The sequence below is a fragment of the Athene cunicularia genome (assembly GCF_003259725.1).
Source record: "Athene cunicularia isolate RWA chromosome 1 unlocalized genomic scaffold, athCun1 chr1_part2, whole genome shotgun sequence".
NCBI lineage: Eukaryota > Metazoa > Chordata > Aves > Strigiformes > Strigidae > Athene > Athene cunicularia.
In genome coordinates this window covers 43,081,498-43,105,464 of record NW_020799092.1, presented here as the reverse complement: position 1 = coordinate 43,105,464, position 23,967 = coordinate 43,081,498, and the positions used below count along the sequence as shown (strand labels likewise).

The following is a 23,967-nucleotide window of genomic DNA, read 5'->3' as shown; positions in this document are numbered from 1 at the left end:
AAAAAAAAAAAAAAAATTCAATTGCACAGCATGTGCCTACTTAAGTGATTTTACTCCACACCATACAGTTAGTCAGGTGGTTGCAGAAGAAAAACACGAGATTTCTTCTGGGTGTAATCCAGCTACAATGTTTTACACATACCTTCATTCTAATTGATTAATTTTTTTTTTTTTTAAGGACCCTCTCTTGGATTCATTTGAAATATTTTTCTAACTTTTTAACCAAATGAAGCAGGGATCTTTTAAGTCACCAGCCTCACTACAGGCAGTGCCTTAAAATGTAGTCCATCTAATACAATGACTGAAGCAGGGATCTGTGACTAATTACAGATTACACCAAACCATCAACACAGAGACAGAATTAAGGTTGAATAGGCAACCATGCCTTTGATATCTCCTGACTTTGAACTATTTGATCTTACAAACCAAATAACTGTCTGCTTGTGGGGTTCTTTTTAAATATTCTAGGAGACAGTAAAAAAGAAAAGATTTCATATGTGAGTCTAACAATAGCCATGCTACCCCTTATGGATCAGTTAAAGCTTTAATACGGTTTCAAAAGAAAGACTACTACATAAGAGAAAGATGCTGAGAATCAGCCACTACAAGAATGACACAAAACAAGATACAGCAGGGGAAGTAGCTCAGAAACACCACAAGCAAGTGGTGAGTCACAAACCCAGGGCCTCATGATCCCTCCAACACACAGAATCTTTCCACAGGCAGAATATTTAAGGTGACAGCAACAATACCAGGGAGATCTATTCTGTTTGAGCTGAAAAATGACCCAGTTGCTGTGCCTCTTGTATTTATATATACAGTGATAAAAATATTTCCTTCCCCAAAATACCAGTGAGAAAACTTGTTATTTTTTGAAGAAAAAGAACTGATGTCTTCAGTGGTGTTGGGAACAACTCAAACTCTCTACATACATTGGCTTGGCAGACCCACCCTTCCAACTACTTGTAAAGATAGACGTGAGCAGCTTCCAGCACAACAATCCTTCCTTCCCTCTACAGTACTTTAAGGGTTAGCAATCTCCTCCAGGTAAAGAAAGAGAAAAAAACAACAGAAGTGGGAAAAGAATACACACCACCATCCCCACCACCAAGGGAAAGATACACACAAAGAGTATACACAAGTACTCATGACATAATCCATTCTACCTTGATTGACAAAGATATTTCTCACACTTGAGGCAAATGTTTCAGTGTTTATACACAGAGTATTTCAACTATCTAGAAATCTTGGGTTTAAGAGATGACCATTGCTTTCAATAAAGCCAAGGTCTGGAAAGCTTTACAGAATTTTATAACTACTCATTTTAGTAATCTGTGTTGACTTACTTCTCTTTGTCCCATTAGAAAGCATTCGGCAGCAATGGCTCTGAGGAAGAGAAATATATAAAAAAATATTTATTCTTGAATATTTTAAATGCCATTAGTGGCAGAATACTGACTGTGGAATGGAATTAAAAATTCCTCGAGAAGAAACTGACTAGCTTCCAATGATGTTTATCTACAGTGAAAAGATAAAAATAGCCATTTTTTAAAAAACAACCTTACATGAGCAAGACATTTCAGTGGTTCCCCACTATGACAAACACTGAAGAAAAAGATCAGTTCAGCATCACTGGATAATGGAGATTACTGCTATTGTGATATATAAAGGGGAGGGTAGAGAAGGGGAGACAGAAGTCAATATTTGAATTAAAAGAGGCAACTGCAAATACATCATTCATATTTATCTGCATAATATCCATTCACATACATTTCCCCAAGAAGGAAATTTCATTTCTCATTTTAAAGAAGTGACAGTACCTCTGTTGTGACAAAGTTACTGTTTAAATAATAATATAATGAAAGAGAGACTTCCAGTACAAGTCCAATTGGAAGGACACTTCGGATTTACCTTTGTGATGTAAACCTTATAAACAAAAGCAATATCTATGAAAACAGATGTATGACTGTTGCATTACATTTTCCAGATGGCCAGGCATGTTGGGATATTATATGTAAACATCTTGGCTTGCAGTTTCAGAATTTGAACATTGCTCTCCTCCCAGTATCGCAGAAGCAGTCTGTAAAAGGCATTCATGAGAAAGAAACACTGCTCTAATCACTGGGAACAGAAAAGCAATCCAAAGATACAAACACATTACACAAAATACTTTATACCTAATCTGAGCCAAGAGTTGCAAGTAGAAAAAAGAACCCAAGCCACTATATACAATATTGACTGAACATGCTCTGAGAACAAAAAGAAGTTGATACACTTTCAGAGAATAACTAAGAAGTGTGAAATCACAGAGAAAATATGATCTTGGCACACTACAAGATCCATTTTTAGCATGCACAAGGTACCTGTGTATTTGAAAGGAGGCCAATTAGTTTTATAGTCATGTGGCTAGGAGATACTGTTCGGTCAGCTCTGCTCACCCATGTCATGCAGTATCTACATTGTCTAAGGAAGCTGCAAGCTCCATCTAGACACAATCGCAACTTGGTTTAAAATGCAGCCATTCAACTTTGTGTGCCAAAGGCAGGTGTGCCACCCTCTCCCCAGGCCCCGAACCACAAACACTTATTTCAAGTCTTGCTCTGAATTCTTTGGGGTCACTGTGGATGATGAAAAACAAGTGTCTGGAGACTTTTCAAAATTATCCAATCAAATGTTCATGAGTTCACTGCAGCTGAAAATGGTAAAAGATAGACTCTCTAATCCTGGAACAGTAAGTTTTGAAATACTATTCAAGTAAGAATCAGTGTGATGCTTACATTAACTGGTTTTGTTTCCAGTAAGATTTTTTTCAAAATTAAGAATGGTTTATCTTTGCTAAATAAATGTCAAGTTAAGCCTTGTCATACACTGGTGTATCCATTTTTATTCTATGCTTGAACTGTACCTTAATAGATCATCAATTAACAAGAAGATTTTAAGTATGTATCTGACATTTCTCTATACACTTTAAATTTTGACCACTTGTACTCATCATATACAATGCAGAGTTTATTCCTGTATAATTATAACCTCTCCGTAGATAGAACAGAACCCTGTCAAATACAAGAACGATTTAAATTATGGTCAGAAGGCAAAATACGCCTCAAGCAACATCCCATAAGAGAGGAAGAGTTTCACTTTTGTAGTAGAAAGCAAATCATGCATGTCTTGCACAACCAGTAGTTATGTTAACCAGCTGTTTGTCTTAGTCTTGATTATGAGTATTTTTACATACCTCAGTGCAAGTCCAGGATTAGCTGGCATGGTAGAACAGAACCGTTCCAAAGTTTTGGAATGTTGAGATTTTGGAATGCAGCTCAAATAAAAAAGAATTACCTGTAGAATTTGAATTATGAATATTAATGCACCTTGTAGCTGTCTAATTTTGATATAATGGAATGACAAACTATGAACATTACAATTAAAGTAAGTTACCACCTACAAACCTTATTCTTCAAGGGTACAGAAATCAGCTTGTATAATAACAAGTTGGCATCAAGTTGCTAACACCACATATTTTAAGTCCTTCTAGCCAGCGTTTAGTGACTAAAGAGAAATGCACCGGATGTTAGCAAAGAGTGACCCAGGATTTCTAAGCTTTACTCCGTCTGTATAAGTGCACAATTTGTTTTTACTCCTCCTTCTCCTCCTACATTATTTATTTTGTTTCTCAGCCACTGTAACTTCTACGATCAAAACTGACAGCTCACTCTTTCCATCTCCAGTGTTACAACTCTGCAGACCCTTGATGCTTACCCACCTCTTCCCTCCCTTACGCATTATCTTTTCTCTAGGAAATAGTTCATCATTCACAGTATTAAAGCATGCCATAATAAAGTTTCTCTTTGCCTTACACACCCTTTATTCAAGAGGTCACTGCTAGATAGCCTTCCAATAAGAACACTGCTCTCCTCAGATACTTGTTTTTTTTTCTAATTCCTACCTCTCAGTGTTCATACTACTGGTGCTGTATTTGAACAAGTAAAACAAGTATCTGCTAAAAGGTCATTAGTCTTTTTAATTAAAACTGTCCACAGAAACATTTTTACCTTATTATGAAACTCATAATTGGTCCAATAATCAGCAGTACTAAAAGGAATTGGGTATCGTGTGGGGACTGTAACCAGACATCTGTTCACTAGGTCAGTAAAAAGCTTGAATTCTTGAACTTTAAAAAAAAAAAAAAAAAAAAGAAAGAAGATGGTTCTAGTAGCCTTCAATTAATTGTTTTGAGATAAATTTACTTTCTTCCCTTAAGAACTTACTCCAGCCAGATGTTCTGAACAGTTTCCTGCTGCATCACTGCCCCCAGAGCTGCTTCGTAAGCATCCAGTGCTTCGCCAACACTTGCGTGAAGAGACTGGCACAAACTGTTTATATTAAAAGTTAAAAAGTGCTGTATGACAAACAAGGCACGTTCTTACATATTAAGAGTAAGAAACAATGAAGAACTTCCCGTTCTTAGATGCAATAAAAGACAGTGTTTTCAGTTTAGCAGCACTATGGACTAATTTATCAGTCAACTTATTAAAACAGGTATGTTTCAACTGCAGATAGTAAGAAATAATACAGAAACCATGCAGTTTAAAGTGGAACTCTTAAATACAAATTAAATATTATGAATTCTCTTCTACTCTTGTAAAGTACCCTTTTACTAATCCTTTTAATGTGGATGCTATGACTGCTACAGAATACAGACAAGTCTTGAGCTTCTGTTTGGAAAGCTCCAGACAATGAATTCCAGATGGATTAAAACCACTTGAGAAATAGTATCAAGACTATGGCAACAAAATTAGTGTTCTGAAACAACTACTACCAAAGATCCAGGGTAGAAATATGCTGATCACGTCAAGAAAAACAACCTGACAATAATAGTCAAACACCCCCTTAATTTTATTCCACAGCTCTGCAAAGAAACATATAGTCAGACCAACAGGTAGGACCTCACCAAAGAGAGGCAGGCACATTTTTTGATCAATGTCCAGTAAACAATCCTTATATCAAAGGATTATCACTTATATCACTTTCATTAAATTCTAAGAGGGTAAAAAACCCCACTCAAAGAGGAAGACTACAGAAATGCAAAATAAGACAGGGCTGATGTTGCCACCTTGCCACAGAACCCTCCTGACTAAGGTCACATAATCAGAGTGCCTGATGCTACTCCTGCTTTCCCCAAGAACTACAAACTAAATCATCAATTTGCTACTTGTTCTAGAAAGTGTGTATATGTTTGTGCACACACATACACATGTGCACACACAGACAATGATCCTTCCATGTAAAACACTGTTCCTTGACCTTTGAGGCTTTGCTGATTTCAATCATACTGTTTTCATTTGGTAAAAGTGAACTTTTATGTCTTTTGTTCTCTGTACCTGAAAAAAGGAAAGACAGATACATAGGCCCAAATACCTAGGCACTTACTGTGGCAAGACTCAACCACAGGAACATTCAATTATTAGCTCTGAAAGTAATTTAGACACTTATTTCAACACTATTGATCTTCCTCTTAGAAGCAGGTGCTAAAATACAGGGGCACCTGAGCTTAAGGTCCCTAACGACTAGTGACCTCAAGTATCTTTCTAAACAATGTTTCTTCTGCACATGTACCAAAATGAAAACTGAAGAGGTTAAGTATTCTCAAAAAACCCCAAACTTAAATTGGTATTAATGGAGTGTAAAAACATTAAAATAACTTAATCTAAACCTTATATTAAGATCTTCTTGAAAACCATACATTTTACCTATTTATAAGTTGTGCACCAACTAAAAACTATAAGCAACAGTCCTGAAGGAGTTCTGAGGAGTCCTCAATCAATATCTGAAGCATTATCATATTTGCCCCTTTACTTATCTGAAAAGCCAAATAGCTACTTATGAAGATTGACAAAGCCAGACCATAAAGTGGTAAACCTTTTAAACAGCCTGAGTTAACATCTCAGTAACCACAGTTGTATAAGTTAGAGATGGCTAATACTCTGGTGCTTGCCAATCCTGGATAATGCTGCTATTCAAAGGAATGATGGAAGAAACAAGAAAAGATTGAATATACATGACAAAGATCTGCCACTTTTGCAGACTCTTGCAGAGGAAAAGGTCACTTCGTTAAATTAACTTTGCTACAGAGGGGCATCTGTGGCTAGTTCCAACTGTTACAGGCTGTTGATAGTAGCTCCATAAACAGCTGAAACAGTGGGTCAAGGAAGGTGGGGAGACCAGGGCTAAACAAAGTTAAACAGAGTGGAGGAAACTTCTAAAATAAAAAAGGGAGACAACTGAAAACCAGAAGAAAGAACACTATTAGCAGTAGCAACCTAAAACAAAAAAAACATTTGTGAAATGAACATGCCTATTACTGTTCCTATAGGGTAGAAATTCTGAAAGATTTCTCAAGAACTGCAGTTGATGTGCAATTCATGGTTCTAAAAAATTGTCTCTGTTGTGCAGCAGGCCAGTAGGTTCTCTAAGGACTGGCAGATCATTTACCGAAAGAACCCGAAGTAATATACCCTTAGGCAAATAATCAACATTCTGCCTTTGAAAATGCAGTTTACTCAGACCCAATAGCTGTTTCTTAAAAATACTTTAGAAAGTCTCACCAGTATATCTGCCATAGGTATGGGATTTGCTGGTTTACAACATCATCTGTAAGATGTTCTTTATAGAGAGGTGATGTAAATTCAATTGGCATTGGAAAATTCAGGAGATATCTACAAGAGAAAAATGTAGTAGAAAATGAGACTATTCCTCTACATGGAAGGGTCCTATACGGATGTAACCTTTAGTTACAAAATCCAGTTCATGGGACATTAAAAGAAGATAGACTTTTCATAGATTTTAGTTTAACTTTATCCAGATAGAATTTATACAGAAAGCCTTAAATGGAAATATAGAAATAGTTAATACAGAAAGCATTTACTCTCTCATTACATGCAAAGTTAAATGGTGCTTTACATAGACTTTTCCCCTCCTCACATAAAATACATCCAGTAAGGTACAATCACCTACATACAGCCAGCTAAGCTGCATTGCCAATACTAAATTTAACGTACACAAATGTAAGCAGGAATAAAATCTAACACTTAGCTTGGAGATAAAAACATTTCAAAGCATCATCTACATAAGCTTTCTCACAGAAGGTCTTCCTTTGACAGCCTTCAGAGGGATCTATTTTGACTATAGGGAACTTGCATATTTCAAAACTTCAGTAAGTCTCTTCATCAGGTGCTAAAATTCAAGTGGAAAATCAGCAGGCTAGATATGAACCTGTGCCTTTTCAACAACAATAATCTTCTGATTAATAGCATGCTGGACCTCTGGACTGAGGTCTTTTGCGAATGCCTAAATATAGTGGTTTAGGTATGCAATTTTAGGTTCCTAGCTTTGAAAAAACCAACCAACCAACCACACCAATGACAAACAAACAAAACCGAACCCCAACAACTTTGGTGTATATATGATTGATTTTCATTCCCCAAATCCAGACATTAAACTTGCTGTCTCTCATCTTTAAATCCTCATGGTTTTACTATTTAACATATACTAACAAACAACAAGTATACATCTTATAAACTACCAAATCATAATTCATTGAAGTTCTAGCAAAACATGCCAAGCTAAAAATAGACAAGTTTAAAAATTCTAGACTGTGTTTTTTTTCAAGAAAGTGCCAGTATTACCAAAATTTAAGCAGAAAAAAATATTCCAAACTGTACCTTAATAGATCCATGGGACCATGCTGTTGGCAAGTATTCTCAAAGAAAGCTGCCACAAAATCTTGCAACAGTGGAAGAATACTGCTTGACCTTTCCTGTTTGAGGGTTTTATTTTTTAAAAATAAAAAAAAATAAAGTCAGGTATCAACCTGAAAATGACACAAACAATTTAAGCACAATAAATTACAAGTGGTGTGTCTATGTCTGCAATGCTCCATTGTCTTCATTCTCATAGAATGAAGTCTAACTGGGTGAGTCAGCAGGTAGCACAGAAAAGGTGGACACATTACAGGGTTTGCTGTTAACACCTATTATTCTTGCTTATGGATATGAACACTGGATTAGAACAGTTCGAACTATAAATTTATGATTTTATATAATTCCTTTGATTATATTTAATCATATCACTAATGTTGCTGATTTCATTTTTCCCATCTATATATAGACGAGTACTAGACATTACAAAAGTATTGTGAAGTTAATTAATTTGGTAAGTGCTCGAAACAACACACAAAACCCAAGCTTTATAAAGCCACCAGACCAACAAACGAGTTTTGGAGTGGAGTACTACCTGTGAAACAAGGAATTTACACAACTGATAAAAAACTTCCGCATTCTGAGGATTCTTCTCAAAAGCTTCAATCCACACTTTGCAGGCATTGTCACTCTGCTCCATCTGCAAATACAAGGTGGCCAAACTCTCCAAGAACTGACAGTTGTTAGGGCAGAGCTCCAATAAAGATCTACAAAGTTCTGCAGCAGACTCCCACCTTAAAAAAAAAATATTAAAGGTAAGTTTTCAAAAAAGCAGAGTTGAGTACTTAAAAGTGCCTTGAAATAACTTACCTTTCAAGAAGTTTCAGCAAAGCTATCATGTTTCTGTAGAGTGGAAAGCAGATAGCTATCCTTTTGTCAGCCTCAAGGCTTTCATCAGTACATGTTTTGACCGCATCTTAAAACAAAAGTATAAAAATCAAGTCTTTAGACCTCAAGCAACATCAAAGTTATTTTAAGCCTTAACATAATAAAACCTCTAATTTAACATTGAAAATACATAAGCGTGGAAAGGTATTTCTGAGTGTGCTGCTTTTGCAAATTATTAAGAAAATGAAGATAACCATTTTTGTTGACAGCCTTTCCACTTATCACCACAGTGCAGAAACAAAAGTCTTAGAGAAGTTTCATCCCTTGTTCATTTAAAAACCGGGAAACATCTTATCAGTGAAATGTTAAAGCCACATTACAGACAGCAGTGTATCACTATATTTAAAACTACATTCCAGGATTTGCAGCATAGCTACTGAAAAGTTATTGAGATATTAAAAGCTAGTACAGAATATTGAAGATGCCAATGTTGAGATATTGAAAGCTAATACAGGATATTATCTTTCTTCTCAGCATAATAAAAAGGTACCCAACAATGAACACCTCATTATCATAGTTAGACTGCCTTCATTCCCACAGCTGGGCTACTCAATCTATCCCTGAGTAATTCCACACACATTATCACCTGCAGCATAGATATATTCTCAGTGGCAATTCAATATTGCTGCTGGCTAACATGTTAATTATTGACATTTATACAATGCTATTCCAAAGTCTACCTCTGTAGCACCGCAAGTCAAGAATTCAACTTCTAGTATAATTTTACATCTTTAGAAAAAATTATTCCGCTTACTTAAACTTTGAATGAAAACAAATACATTCATTGCTCTGCCTCTTCTAAGGAAACATGCTAATCTTCCAGGAATATAACTTTACCATAGGCACATCCCATTGAGAGGAGGTAAGAAAAAGAATGACAACAGAAGTTTGGTTTTATGCTTATATAGCCCAAGAAAACTAGCTATCTCAAGCCACTAGTCTTTTATTTGGATAGAATATCAGTTCAGAGAAGAAGCCAAGGCTTTGAACCACAGGTGAAAAACTCAAAGTGGGTGTTAAGTATGAAAGAACATTGACTTTCCTCACTGCTCTGTTCAAATCAAGATGAAATATTCACTATTAAGCCACTGGGATTCATCAATAGTCATCAGCAATACTGCACTGCCTTGAAATTCCAAAAGTAAGATAATATTTATTGATTTACAACAAGTGAGTCATGTATTAAGTAGTTTGCCTCCTTAATCTTACCTTCAAACATAGCTAACAGCATATCAGGATCAGTCTTCACATCCTGAACTGTTTGCCATGGTATTAAAAATGGTTCTTTGCTCATGATCCTTGAAGGACTGACATTAGCTGGATCATAGAACTTGACTGGGAGAATGCCGAATTCAGTTAGATGTATGTAAGCCAGCCAAGCCAAGCAACGGTCACTTACAGTAAGACGGTCTGATATCTTTTCATTTGCTGATTTTAAAGCATTCTGTAAAGGTTAAAAGAAATAAAATGTATTTCAACCAAAAAAAATCTTCAAGACCTTAAAGAATGAGAAAAGGAAACAGAAAAAAATAAGTTTCAATATTCTCAAGTTTTTCCACAGAAAATACAGGAACTAATAGTCATGATTGATGTAAGGAATATTTGGTTTATGTGAATGTATGACTGTATTAAAATCATATGCATATCATCTAGTAACAGCTTTAGAAAAACTGGAGAAGATTGTTATTTTCAAAAGTGAACAGAGATAGACTTTGAAAACGTGCATCTCCCAAAATGTATTCCATTTTTCTGCTTAATTCTTGGACAATTACTTCCGGTTGCATAGAAATAATACATTAGCTCTAGAGACAAGTTATCTCCAAGTTAGATTGAGCTTGCTATATCCTACTGGATTTTGTGGTTTTGGAATTTTGTTTGTTGGGTTTTTTTTTTATAAAGTTCTAGTTATACAGCTATTAAGTTACAATTATCCAAGTCAACTGAAAGCACCACCAACTCTAGACATATTGTTTAAAAAAATGTGTGGGAAGCACTACTGAGAATTTTCCTACCAGTCATATGCAAAACTAGAACAGCCCAATTAGAATGGTATATCTCAAAAATCATTAGAGCATGCAATTAGACAAAGTCTAAACACAACTGCTCCTAAAACAGAACACAATCTCATGGCTAGTGATGTGTCAACATTTTTCTGGATAAATACAGTACAATCAAAGAATGCACTTTCAAGAGAATGGAAGTACTTGCAAATTCAGGCAAAAATTCAACAGGACACTTGTCCTGTAACAGGTGAAAACTGAAATTTCAAAAACACTTATTTACCCTTCAAAATACTTACTTCAGAAAAACTGCTTTCAACTTTTCAAAGAGACACACTGCAACTTACTCTGAAGTAGCATTTACTTAGAAATAATCTTCTCTTAAATATGGTTAAACAATCTCTCCAAGACATTCCACTACACATTTCAGATGAATATAAAAAAAAACAAAACAAGTTTGGTTTTGTGATGATGCTTTGGGGAAAGGTAAGGTAAACCAATCCATGTTACTCTCCCATACACTGGATTTCCATGTCAATTCAACACAAACTGAGTTTTTTTTCTCCCTCTGATTTTGTTCATTCAGTCAAACACTGAAGAGTTGCATTTATCAGTACTGCTGTGTTTAGAATAGCTTTTGGAGGAAATCACACGGCATTACACTTTTTTATTTAAACTGGAGCTAGAAAAAAACACACAACTGAGAAAAAGTTTTAGGGTGTAGCAAGCAACAGGTGCCACCTGCTGGTAAGAATGAAAAAACTCGCCATTGAAAACTACAGCAGCTCCCACTTCTAGTAAAAGCAGATGTCAGCACTCCATTCGTCACCTTCATCCACTATTTCAATTGTCTGCAGAGCACTAACAGGGACTTAAATCCTTTCTATAGTCACAATAAAAGCCTAAGATACCTCCATGACTTTGGAGTTCATGGGATCAGTAAAGTCTGATTTAAGAGTCTCCAAATTTTGAGGCAGGGCAATACTGTTAGGTAACACCATACTACATTCTTTCCCAAGAACTACTGTTTTGATAATTTCTGCAGCAATAAACATCTGAGTACCTGAGGCAATACATTACTCACAGACCCTTCACTGCAGAAAATTATTCTGTGGTTTGCCAGAAATCAAGTAGTAAAGCAGTTTCCTAGGAACTACTTTTGAGACATAGTGGTCTAGACTATTAGCTACACAAGAAAGCAAAATATGTAACAAAACCACCAACGGTATATCCAAATTTTACAGGAGCATCATATCACAAAACAAATCTACAGGAGAATTCCTTCAGCAAATAAAGGAAGGAACAGCTTCTAAAGTTGACACTACCAAAGTCACAGGTATTAGAAAGGTGAAGGTATGAAAACAATTCCTGGGGTGGTAACCTGGAAGTTACCTGCAGCAGAACAAGAGCATTCTGATGTCTTCCTGTAAACAGGTTTAAGTGAACCCTGTACAGGAGAGTCTCCAGCAGCTGAAAGGACACAAGATTTGGATTTTCTTCTCCCCCTGTCACTTCCATTAGGAACTGTAGCATCCTCCCACAAACATAGTCTTTTCCATCAAAAGAATTCTCTAAATTCAAAAACTAGAGAAAAATAATTCATATTAATAATAATCAGAATACTAGCAAGGCTTCTGGGTTTTATTTTAAAATCCCATGAATCACAAACTTCAGATAATGTCTTTCACCACCTTAGGAACTGTATTTCCCTCCTTCACACCCAATTTTCACATTAAACCTCAAAAAATACCATTTAAAGATCAAATAGTCAAAGCTAAGTTTTGCAAGCTTGCATAACAAAAAAAAAAAAGTAACTTATTTAAAATAACTTTTATTACCTGAGGTAAGGTGATGATTTCTACAAATATGCTGCAAACGGAACTTTGAATTGCTTAAGTTTTCTTTGCAACTTTCGAGTGTTCAAAAAACTATAGTGTTTTTAGTTTCACACTTTCTCTGTCATAAGTACTGGTTTTCTACAGTAGAAAATGCACAGTTACATGAGTATTTCACATGTACTTTTTTTTTTTTTTTTTTTTTTTTTTACTGTCCACCAGATTTGGTAAGAGGGAGCATATTCCACTGCTGTTTCACACATTTCCTGTATCTCCTCCTTGGTTCCTCTTTTGGAAAACAGTTTGAGGTAATGACACCAAATTTCAGGATTTTCTTTGTTGTTCTCAAGGGCTCGTGCCAAAACATTTAAAGTAGAATCTAAACACTCAGATGATGAGCTGTAAAAAATTTTAAAAAGCACTCACATCAACTGTGCTAGCATTATGACACAGTATCAGATATGAAAATGGATGCTTATAATAAAAATGGAAGTAACACACAGTCAGCCTTTTTTCTTTTTTAAAATGTGCTGTCCTTTACTAATGAAAATTTCAAAGTTTCAGTAAGTTTTCATCCTTTAAAGGTTATTAATTAATAGGTCCAATTACCACAGCACATGAATAAATAAGTTTTCTAGGAAGAATACCAATTCAACTAAAAGTCCAATTTAATTAAAAATGGGTAAGATTCATCTCTAAGCAGACATCTCAAGCTGCAATCATCTCAAGGCATTTACATCAAACTGACTTAAAAACTTAAGTAGAAATTTTAAAGGCTTAGTAAATTAGAATATTTTTGTTATATATTTAATTTACTTTCTACAGTCAAATAGAAGCCTTTATTTCAGGTTTCTGTGCCTATCATCCAGGTTTTAGTGGGTTTTTTTAATGGGTTATAGGCAAAGAAAAAGATTTTACTTTGAGGTAACTATCATGATATGATACCAGAGAAGTAATACAAAATTAGCTCAAATAATTAACTACACTGCAAACCACAGAACTGGGGGCTTTATTTCATAAACAACCTTCCATAAAAAACACAAAGCTCTGAGGCCACATTTATTCTGAAAACATCTTTAGAAATTACTTTGCACAGACATTTATGTGAGGAAAAACACATGTCCCAAAATAAAACTAACACGGTTAACCGTGCATAAGTCTGAAGCCTTCCCAACCCCTTTATCACCACTACCACCTACTAAACCACTCAGTTTCTTCAAAGTACTGGGTGGGTGGTGAGGAAAATGGAAGGGGTGGCTGTTTTAAAAAGGATGCATTGTCTTCCAGTAGGTTTTCTCTCTTCTTTTCCTGGTCTTTTTCCAAGTACGCTTATATTAAAAAAAGTGTATTCTTCTCACTCTGCCACTTGGCTGGTATTATTTTCTTTGAGCACTGGGCCTTTCCAGTTCTATCCCCTTTAGTGCTCAGGCAACTATTAATATAGCCAAACTGATATTTTGCTACATTTTCCATTATCAGCAGTTTATACAAGACTTTTAAGCGCTACTCCTCTCCATTCCCTTTCCTCCCTGCTACAGGTCCTTAATGTAGTACCTCTACTAAAAATCAAAGTCAGTATCTAGAACAGAACCATCATGACAGAAGTGTTACTGAAGTTCTCTGATTGCAAATAAAAACATGGTATACTACAGACTAAATTAAAGGAACTAGAGAAACTTAAAAATCCAGAAGTTAAAAAATTATGAAGAAAGAAACTGAGTGCTCAACTGGATGATTTCTACAGGGGAAAAAACATACAGCAGAACTGTTCTTATAAGAAAGCTTTCTGATGAAAGCTATTTCAAATATTATTCCAATGATTCAGCCTGTAGAGGAGAAACTGATTCGAGTTTATTGGTCCACTACTTTATCACTGAAAGTGTAATATTCCATGGTAATCTTGGGAATACATTAGGTTGCACACTTCTCAAACACAATTATTTTTCTCACACAACTTTCCATCAACTTCCATTTTGAATTAGAAGCTACCTAAAAATAAGCCATCATTGCATACAGTAAGAAATCTAATCTATTTTTTAACCTGCCTTTAAGTAATAAACTATTTGTGGCATTGTTGATGTTCTTTAAGATCGGAAAGGAAACTTATCATAGCAGCATGGGTAAAGCACAAAATCTAATCTAAGACATAGCAGACTTACCCTTCATTTTGATTCAAGTATTTGTACGCAAGTTTAATCCAAAGCTGCACATCACAGGGGTTTTCTTGGACACTGGCCTCCAAGTTGGAAATGTCATCAGTCTCACTTGTAAAATAACGGACATCATCCGGAGTAACCACGGCATCAAGAGCTGGAACTCTTTTTTTATGTTCTGTGGGATGGGCTACAAATAAAAAAGAATTAAATGTTTCTTTTCAAAACAGAAGGGACCTTTAAGATTACAACTCACACAGGGGTGGCATTTTTATATTTTGAGTATAGGCATTGATCAGAGCAAAAAATGGTTATTTCAACATCCTCTAAACCTTAAAACTCAGCAGTCTGCAGAAAACAAGTTATATTTCAAATGCAAAGGCAAGAAATAAATAGTAGTAAAAGACTCCTTTGATCAACAGACACCAATTAAGGCACTTCATTAGGAAACAGACACATCTGACAAAAAATTTCTCTCAATTCTGAGTCTCTAAAAATCCTTTTTACAGGATTTGCTAACAAATCCTAAAGCTCCCGCTTGCATGAGTCACATGTGAAACACTGTCAGGTTACTGGCACTCTAGCAAGCTTCCAAGTCTCAAATGCTGCTTAACAGCACCTTTTTTTAACTCCTGACCTCAACACCAAATACTAACTGTGCAAATTTAAGGTAACTGCACACATGAAGTTTTACTATTTACAGTTCTGGGAGGGAAAAAAAAAAATTTAAAAAAATCCTAAAGGTCTACAGGCAAAGCTGAAACACCCTAGGGAAATAAGTTTCTTATGTTCCTTTTAAGAACAGGTATGCAGAAATTCCACCTTATCTTCCAGGTTTGGTTTTGGTTTTAAGTTAAAAAAAAAAACCCAACAAAGTCAAATCAAACTTCACCCAAAAACTTAGGCAAATAAAGTTTGTATGCAGGAAATATGAAGTCAAGAGTTATTTAAACCACTGGGTTTTAAGAAACACTTCAAAAATGAGGTGTTGGCAAGAGGTTGGTAGGTATTTTATGCCAGTACTCTTTTTTTAATGGATGTCACAAATCCAGATTACCATATTTAATAGGTCCAACGAACTGTTCCTCTTCACTGCTGCTACTATCTAACAGAGGTTTTCTCCAGTACTTTGGTCTCCATTTCCTTTTATCTTTCCATGTTGTAAATGGGGGCGCTGTAGACAAGCAAAGTAGTAAGAGTTGTTCTACTTTTCTGTATTGGAGATTAAAACATCTTTGCTAATAACCATTTTAGATAACAACATTTTGTGAGTGCAACACAAGTGTTTAAGTTTAAACACTACTTATTTAAAGGCTATTGCGCTCAAGTGCAGAAGTCACTTTTCCAAATTGAACTCCAAAACTATTATATTATTGCCTTAAAACAAACTCTGCTGCCTTTAATTTACCATAGCAGAATTTATAATACTGAGGTGAATAAATTAAGCCACAAAAAAAATATTCTTGTTTTACAAAATCATCAAGTTACTTAAATAATTTTAAAAGTTTATATTGTCTTGAATCTACCAAGGTACTTACTGTGACTTTTACTCTCATTGACGTTGCTGGCCAGAAGAACAGCCATCTGATCCACTGACATACGGTCTCTGTTTATACCAAAAAGTTTTTCAACATACTTTTCTGCAACAAGAATATTTGTATCTTATAGGTAAACACATAAATGAAAATGGATAGGTAACTTAACAGCAATTTAGCACAACCTATGCTGAATTCATTAGATATGACTGCTTCAAGAGGTATGGTAATTTAACATACTAGAAGAAATGAAAAACTAAAAAGTTCAGTTAGGCAACATGCCTATATCAACAGCACTGTTATAAAATAAAATTTGAGCTCCACTAAAACAGACTAGTCCAGCAGTTACAAAAAGAAGTGAAGAAGGGGAGAGGGAAAGATGCCCACTGCTCCCCAGTTCCCTGAATCCCAGCAACACTTAATTTTTTTTTCAGTTAAATGGTCCACAGATCAATTACTTTCTGTGAAGACACCAAGGTAACTACCCACTACAAAAGGCTGAATGGACAACTGAAAAAAACTATTTTTTCATATATCTGTATCTTATACATTGCTTTACATCAAAGTCCTTACACCCAGAGCTTTTAACGAAAGCCATTCCCTTCAGAAATGAACCTTCATATATAAAAGTGAACAAAAGCCTCTTAAAAACCTGTGGCAGTGCTGATTTCCTCATCAGTGCTTTTTTCTGAACAGCCAATCAGTTCTAAATTGTAAGACAGAATATCCTGGAACAGCTGCTTACGGCTAAGAGTACAGTCTTTCATGTGCTGCCTAAAACAAACAAATAAACAGTTAATATATTTATCATGGCAACAATTTAATAAAGCTTTTAAGTAGAAAGTTGAGTTTAGTACATACTATGGTGAGGCATAAAGAAAATTATACCCACAGAAGACACTATAGCCTGCTTTGAAGTTCCTGGTAAATATGTCTGGGTTATCTCTAAACTTAAACCTGCATCAGTAACTTCATTCTAGTCTTCATTACTTCACTACAGCCTTATTCTTTAAAAATATACCCCTACACACTTGCTTTGCACTAACACAAAAACACAGTATTTCAAACTTTCTGGTTCAAACAAGGCAGTTAAAAGAATTAGATGTTACTTTGTATTTAAAAGATTCAAACTAGGGTTTGATGGTAACAGCTAAAAGCTAATCCAAAAAGCTGTCTGACACTGAAATGGGAAAAAAAGAGCTAAAGTCCACTCCTATTAAACTTCTCCAGTAGTTAGAAGGCTTCAAATCAAGTTTATTCCTGACCAATTCATATCCATCTGCTCTTAGTACCAACTTTTAAAATATACTGTGCAACATTAACAAGCTGTTTTAAACATAATTTAATACCAGGCTTTAAAGAAACACTTAGCCAGTATTTTCCCAGAAAACTAAAATTCTACTAATAGAATAGTTGGGTTTTGTTTTTGTTTTGTTTTGGGTTTTTTTACATAATCACATAATATTTGGTATATGCTTTATTTTGTTTAGCATCATGATACATTAGTGTATTTAACAGTATCAACCGCTACCTGAGGTTCCATGATGGTCTGAAGTTATGCTGAAGCTATAAAGCAAGACAAGTCCAGTCTGAATTACAAGGCAATCAAAAGGTGAAATGTTCTCTTAACAGTCCATACTGCTTTTCTAAATTTAAATTTAAAGAGCCTCCTTTCTTCATAGCTTGGATGAAAGGGTTTTTTTTCCTGCCAGTCAAGTATCTGTAATTGGGTATTAAACCTTCTTTTCTAGAACTTGTGCATAGGATCATAAATCCAGATGCATGAAACACATGCCTAATTTGGTCTTCAAGTCTGAAATCTAGAAGAGAGGTTTAGTTCAAACACAATTAAAAAGAACTCACCACTGACAGTCATCATCATTACATGTGCCTGTTAAATCAAAACGGCAGAAACACTGTTTTGGCTCAACCATATTACTATACGTTAGTGAACTGAGGTACAGTTTTTCCTTCGTTCGAAAATACGGACTAAACCTAAAACGAAACAATGAATTATTGTGACAAAGCATAGAAGATAAGTCATCAGTTTTACTCAACATTAGGGGAAAAAAAATAAAATCACTCTTTCTGTATTAAATCTCATTTCCAAAAACCCTATTAACCAAAGCATCACTGACCTGTGAGTTAAGAGGAAGGTGAGACCAGTGAGAGAGGGAGGTAACAAAACACTTCTCAATCTAAACAGATTCTGTTCTAGCATTTCCTTCTCCCTTAGGTACAGAACCTCATTTGTATAAAACCAGAAAGTGTAGAGATGACCCAGTAGGGAAAGCAAACTACTGAAATTTAATTTCAGTTTAGTTCTAGAAAAACTGCACTTATGCTCTAGTCAGTTTAAGATACATGCCAAATAGAAGTCTTAAGAGAACCATGAAAGATTAACCTGAAAAAACAGTGAAAAAATTCCACATCAGATTTTAGAATGTGTAAACTAAAAACAAACAAACAAAACAGTGAGGTGATCAGACTAATGCTTGGTTTAAGTCTTTAGCTGAAGACTGATCAGATCAATTTTGGGATTTCTAGCTCCTTAAGGAGTTAAAGCCATAACCTATAATAAGTTAAAATGGATACTCCTATAAAGATAACACCCTCCATCTTTTGCTACTTAAGAGTATAGAAATAAAAATCCTGAAGCACATGGTAGGATTCAACTAACCCATTTTAAATTCCAGACTTTTGTTTTCTAAAATTTGATGTGTAGGAACAAAGCTCTCTTAAATAAAGACAGATGTGTCAAATTTACTACACTTGCAGGTGCCTACTTTTAAGTCAAGATGAATCACTGTGATCATGACTCTTTCCACTGAGCAGGAATCCAAAAATAGGTGATTGGCTCAATCTTGACTTAATGGAAATCCTAGCCAAGTTTAAAGACTGAATAACTGAAATATGCATCTTATTTTTTCCTGGATTTTAGATTGCTTCATATTGGATACAAAAATCCTGTTTCCAAATGCTTAACTATTATTTTTTAATTTAGTTATACCAAACAACCCAGTTGCAGGGAATGGTAGGCAATACAACTCAAAAGTAGCATACTATACAAAAGCAAGGGACTCCTGCATACCAGAAAAAGTAACTAAAAATAATTAGGTTCCCTAAATAGACAAAACTGTTTCAGGATAATCAAGTTTCTCACTGCATCATGTCTTCCTTTACACACCTGGGCATCAATTAAAGAATACCTGAACAAGAACAGATAAACACAGAAGTCAAAGAACTACTACAGTCTTCCTACCTGTAGGATTTAAATACCAGGAGAGGACTATGATATGGTCCAAATGGAAATGGTTTCACTTCAGTTTGTTTATTTTGCGATGTAACAAAATCCATGTCCACTGAAATTTCCTAGGAAGTAGATAACAGATATATATATATAGATAGATAAATATATATAGCAATTGCAACACCACCTAAAAAAAGACAACTGTCGTATTTAGTTTTAAAGCATTACCTGACCACACAACAGATCTTCCTTAGGCACTATAAAGGCAGTACTTTTCACTAGCAACTCTTTCAAACTGTCAGCTTTAGCATGAAGTTTTTTCAGTTCATCAATATTCAACCCAAGGAACAGCTCAGGCTCCTCTGATGCCTTTTTAGAGAGTTTGTTTATAGTTTCTTGTTTTGGAGTGTCCATGTGTTTAAGATTTGGTTTAGTGAAAGAATTAGATTCTCTGAAAGATCTCCTTCGTTCTCGGTTTGAATTCGACAGAACTTCATCATCAAAGTAGTTTTCTTCACTGTCCAAAGACAATTTATCCTGTGTAAGATCATGAAGAGATGGCTGAGGTAATGCAAACTCAGATTCCTCTTCTGCATGAGCTGCAATATTTGATTGTTCCTTGGTTTGCAGTGCACGAGCCTCTTTCAGTTTCTGAATCTTTAGAGCGTATTCATACTCCAGTTGTTGTAGTCTTTTTTTCTCTAGTGCAATCAATTCTGCTGAATGTTTTTTTGGACTGGATGCAGGGGAGTTCTCCAATTTCAACATTTTGCTTGGCTGAAAAGAAAATAATTCCCTTTATTTCATTTTCGCATTTACTGATCTATTGACAGGAGTTAAATGAAACACGGGCAAGCTATTTAATTCAGAGTTTATAAAAATGTATTTTAAACTCCTGCCAGAAAATTTCAAACAGCAGGAAAACCACAAGAGAGTTAACCACAATTCAACTGGCAGGTTTGCAGGTTTTTCAATAAAGATTACCCTACATCATGTACAGGGCTTCAACAGAACTTCTGGCCACATTTAAAAGAGCTATAAAACAAATATTCACAGCGATGGTGGGGACAGACACACACATGCAAAAAGGAAAATTTACAGAAATATTTTAGTGTTGTTTTCCTATATTTTGTTTTTCAAAAAAAGACCAGATCTCTTCAGAGTCTTTGCTATATAGTTTTAGCAAGATCACTGATGTCTACAGACCGCAAAGTATTTCCTTCCTTTGCAGGCATATAGATCCTCTTATTATTTATCTAATAATGACATTCCCCTGGCATAGAAATGTAGGCTTTGAACAGTTATCTTTTTAAAATGATTAATGTGTTTTCCATTGACTTTTCAAAAAAAACAGGAAACCAATAGGAAGATTCCTACAGTACTTTTGAAATCTTTTTCTGTTTTCCTGAAATCTCATTTAAAGTAAGTTTCCTAATCAAAATTATTGCTTTTCAAGTACAGCAAGGTTTAAAAGCATGCAACAGACTTACTCCAAGATGATCCTGCTCCAGTTTTCGTTTCCCAATTTCCTTACTTGCTACTGCTTTTGCTCGAGCAAGCTCTTCCCCGTATTTTAATGCCAGAGCTTTTTTTACTGTAACTCGTTGTTGAACTTTATGAATCTGAAAAAAGAAAAAAAAACACTACAGCAAGATGCAAATTTTCAGACAGACCACATAATAAAATATAATCAGAAGGAGACACAGGAATTAATTAATGATTAATTCAACGAAAGCCTACTGCCTCCAAAAATCAGGCTTCTCATTTCAAGATTTTCAGGTATAAGAAACAGAAACATTTCAAAATTGAAGTTACTTGTTCCTGAAGCTTCTTAAGAAACATCTTATTGGCATTCAAGATCTTCTCTGTTGCCTGTAGCTGTTCAGCCAGTTTGTTAATTTTGTTTTCAGCAATTCTAACATTCTCTCTCTTCTTGGCCTCTTGTTGCAACAAATGTTTCAAGACAGATTCATCCTTCATCAACAAAAGTCTAGAAGTAAAAAAGCCACGCAACAAAATTTTTTTTAAAAGGGAAGTTTCTCAGAGACATCACTGCTCCTCTGAAACCCTAGCTATTTAAGAACTCAGCTTTCTCACTTAAACATTCTGAGTTCCTCCAGACAGTCTTAACATCCACGAACCAAAAAAACAGTAGTACATAGAGCAGAGTTCAGTATCCCAGGTCAGCATGTTAGTATAAAGCGGAGGAAAAAATTCCAGGTACAAGGACAGGGGAAGGCAAGCAAGTGGAGGATCTTTAATGCTGTTTTTAACAAAAAGCAAGAACGTGTGGTTTGGATGTCTTAATGGTAGAGTAACAACCCAATTCTTCCTTAGGGTGCATAAACACATTAGCAGAGTACAAGCCACAGTATTATGGCACAACAGCAGAGTAAGTAAATATAAAAAACTATGCATTAGAAGAAGAAAGATAAAGACTTAGATAGATAGATAGATAGATAGATGGATGTGAATAAAGGGAGGGAGGAAGAATGTCCTTCACTTCCAATTTATGTCTGACCACAAACCAGTTTGTTCACAAGACCACACAGAAACAATAAAGTGGCAATGTAAGCAGAGACAAAGGATGCAAGGCACTTCTATCTTCCACAATAACTTGAAAGAAGGATGAGAAACATGGAAGAGACATGCTAAAAAAGAAAAAAATGTACAGGAAAATCTTCAAACAGCATACCTATTCTGCAGAAACACTAATTCATTTATGTATCAGGCATACCCACTGAAACATGTTACCTTCGAAGTGTACTAAGTAGTGAAAATCACACTCATTTTTTTTATATTTCAGTGTTATTAAGGGGTACATATGATATTCTAGTCACTGAAATGGACACAGCTGAAAACAATTAGCATGACAAATCATACTTACCAAACACCACACTGGAACTACAACACAATTTCTTTTGTACAGCAACAAAATTCAAGACAACAGAAAACCAAATTGTTTGCTGTACGTTAAATGCTACACATTAAAAAAAGACTATTTACTTAATTTTCATCTTGCTAAGCAAACAAGGCAGGACTTACAACAGTGAAATACAGACCTGTTTTTCTTCAGCTTTGCTTCTGCTTCTGTGACTTGTTTTGTCACTACTGCTATTCTCCCAATTCCATCAACTTCACCATCAGAATTTGCAGGGGACGAATTGTTCCTCAGTGGATCAGACTTAATTAAGCGTTGCTTCTCACGACTAAAATAGAGACGTTAAAAGCAAAGATGTTCAATAGTTTCAATATTTATTTTGACATGTACTCACAATGATTTTAAAATCTTCAAACAAGTAGCAGGACAAGATTCCCAGTTAAAAGAAGGAACTTTCCACAACTGCTACCAACTACTTAAGTCAGTTCAAATTCAAGAACTTTTAGACTCCTATGTTGTCTTACTGAAAATTAAGTGGGAGAAGAATCTTTAGGTAATGGCAAGGTTTTCAAACTCAGATTTTCCTTCCAGGTATAAAAAAAGACTAGTAAAGGACTACAAAACCCCATACATTTTACATTAACAATTAAACTCAGTTGTACCTGGCTATCTCTTCTTTTAAGAGCCGATATTCTATCTTCTTATCTTCTGGTAGAGCCTCTGGAGTTCTCATTGGATCGTTTTCTTTTTCCGATTTTGGAGGGGCTTTAATTTTTGAGGCCTGTTACAATGAGGTTCAAGTCAATAATAGTCACTAGTTTAAAATACTGCTATTAACTACAATTTTTAAGAGGCATTTCAGAACAAACTTAAAGCTGTTCAAGGCTAGTAAGGTCTTTTTAGCCAATTTTTTTTTTTTTTGCTAGTATAGATGCATTGAATTTTAATTGAAAAAATGAAACCAAAATACTTTACGAATTCTATCATCAGGATACCATTTTAACTGATCATTTTAATTAGCTGCACAATCAACAGGACTAGTGGCACGCTCTTAACCATTTCTGATGTAATCGACTATTTTTGACCAAATTCTGAAGTTTAAATTCCATACACAAAGCAATTACAAAATAAACATATTAAATGCTGATAGTATTTACCTCAACATTTCTCCTTGCTTCTTTTATCATAGATTCTAGTCCTCCAAATACACTACTAGTTGAGTTAGATGGTTCTCCATCAGACTCGCTATCATCAGAGTCATTTAATGTAACCACAACTGACTTGTGTTTTGGAAGCTGTGAGGAGAATGAAAAAAGTTTTATAGCAAAAAGAAAAAGTTAGACAGATACAACTGAACATATATTTACTATACCAAAAAAAGGAGGTTAACTCCTTTTTTTATCATGGCACACTGATTCTGCATTATAAGGAAAAAACCCCAAGCATTTGTGCATCTCCTCTACAAAATACATACTGTACCCATTCTTGATTCTGTAACATGAAAGGTACTCCAACATTTTCAACCTATTCCCAACCTATTCCCATATTTATGTCTCCATGATCATAGTATATGAATCTCAAACCTTTGACTCCTATACGTCATTAAATTATTTCAACTGTAATGAAAATTACCATATGCCATTTTCAAGCAATTTTTTTAAAGTAGCAATC

The 23,967-nt window shown here is 35.1% G+C and overlaps 1 protein-coding gene across 1 annotated transcript in view; it reads right to left on the bottom strand.

Moving 5' to 3' along the window:
- ZFC3H1 (zinc finger C3H1-type containing) overlaps window positions 1-23,967 on the bottom strand; it is a 57,978-nt gene that overhangs the window by 1,929 nt on the left and 32,082 nt on the right. The window contains exons 11-34 of the mRNA XM_026865047.1: window positions 23,454-23,591; window positions 22,959-23,077; window positions 22,478-22,624; window positions 21,231-21,405; window positions 20,906-21,037; window positions 19,644-20,192; window positions 19,428-19,537; window positions 18,029-18,160; window positions 16,818-16,939; window positions 16,169-16,270; window positions 15,688-15,804; window positions 14,637-14,820; window positions 12,690-12,876; window positions 12,035-12,226; window positions 9,852-10,086; window positions 8,565-8,670; window positions 8,290-8,488; window positions 7,719-7,813; window positions 6,603-6,713; window positions 4,266-4,370; window positions 4,050-4,206; window positions 3,236-3,336; window positions 1,979-2,080; window positions 1,347-1,386 (exon numbers count right to left, since the gene is read on the bottom strand). Coding sequence (XP_026720848.1) covers window positions 1,347-1,386; window positions 1,979-2,080; window positions 3,236-3,336; window positions 4,050-4,206; window positions 4,266-4,370; window positions 6,603-6,713; window positions 7,719-7,813; window positions 8,290-8,488; window positions 8,565-8,670; window positions 9,852-10,086; window positions 12,035-12,226; window positions 12,690-12,876; window positions 14,637-14,820; window positions 15,688-15,804; window positions 16,169-16,270; window positions 16,818-16,939; window positions 18,029-18,160; window positions 19,428-19,537; window positions 19,644-20,192; window positions 20,906-21,037; window positions 21,231-21,405; window positions 22,478-22,624; window positions 22,959-23,077; window positions 23,454-23,591 — 3,657 coding nt within the window. The remainder of the gene's footprint in view (window positions 1-1,346; window positions 1,387-1,978; window positions 2,081-3,235; window positions 3,337-4,049; window positions 4,207-4,265; window positions 4,371-6,602; window positions 6,714-7,718; window positions 7,814-8,289; window positions 8,489-8,564; window positions 8,671-9,851; window positions 10,087-12,034; window positions 12,227-12,689; window positions 12,877-14,636; window positions 14,821-15,687; window positions 15,805-16,168; window positions 16,271-16,817; window positions 16,940-18,028; window positions 18,161-19,427; window positions 19,538-19,643; window positions 20,193-20,905; window positions 21,038-21,230; window positions 21,406-22,477; window positions 22,625-22,958; window positions 23,078-23,453; window positions 23,592-23,967) is intronic.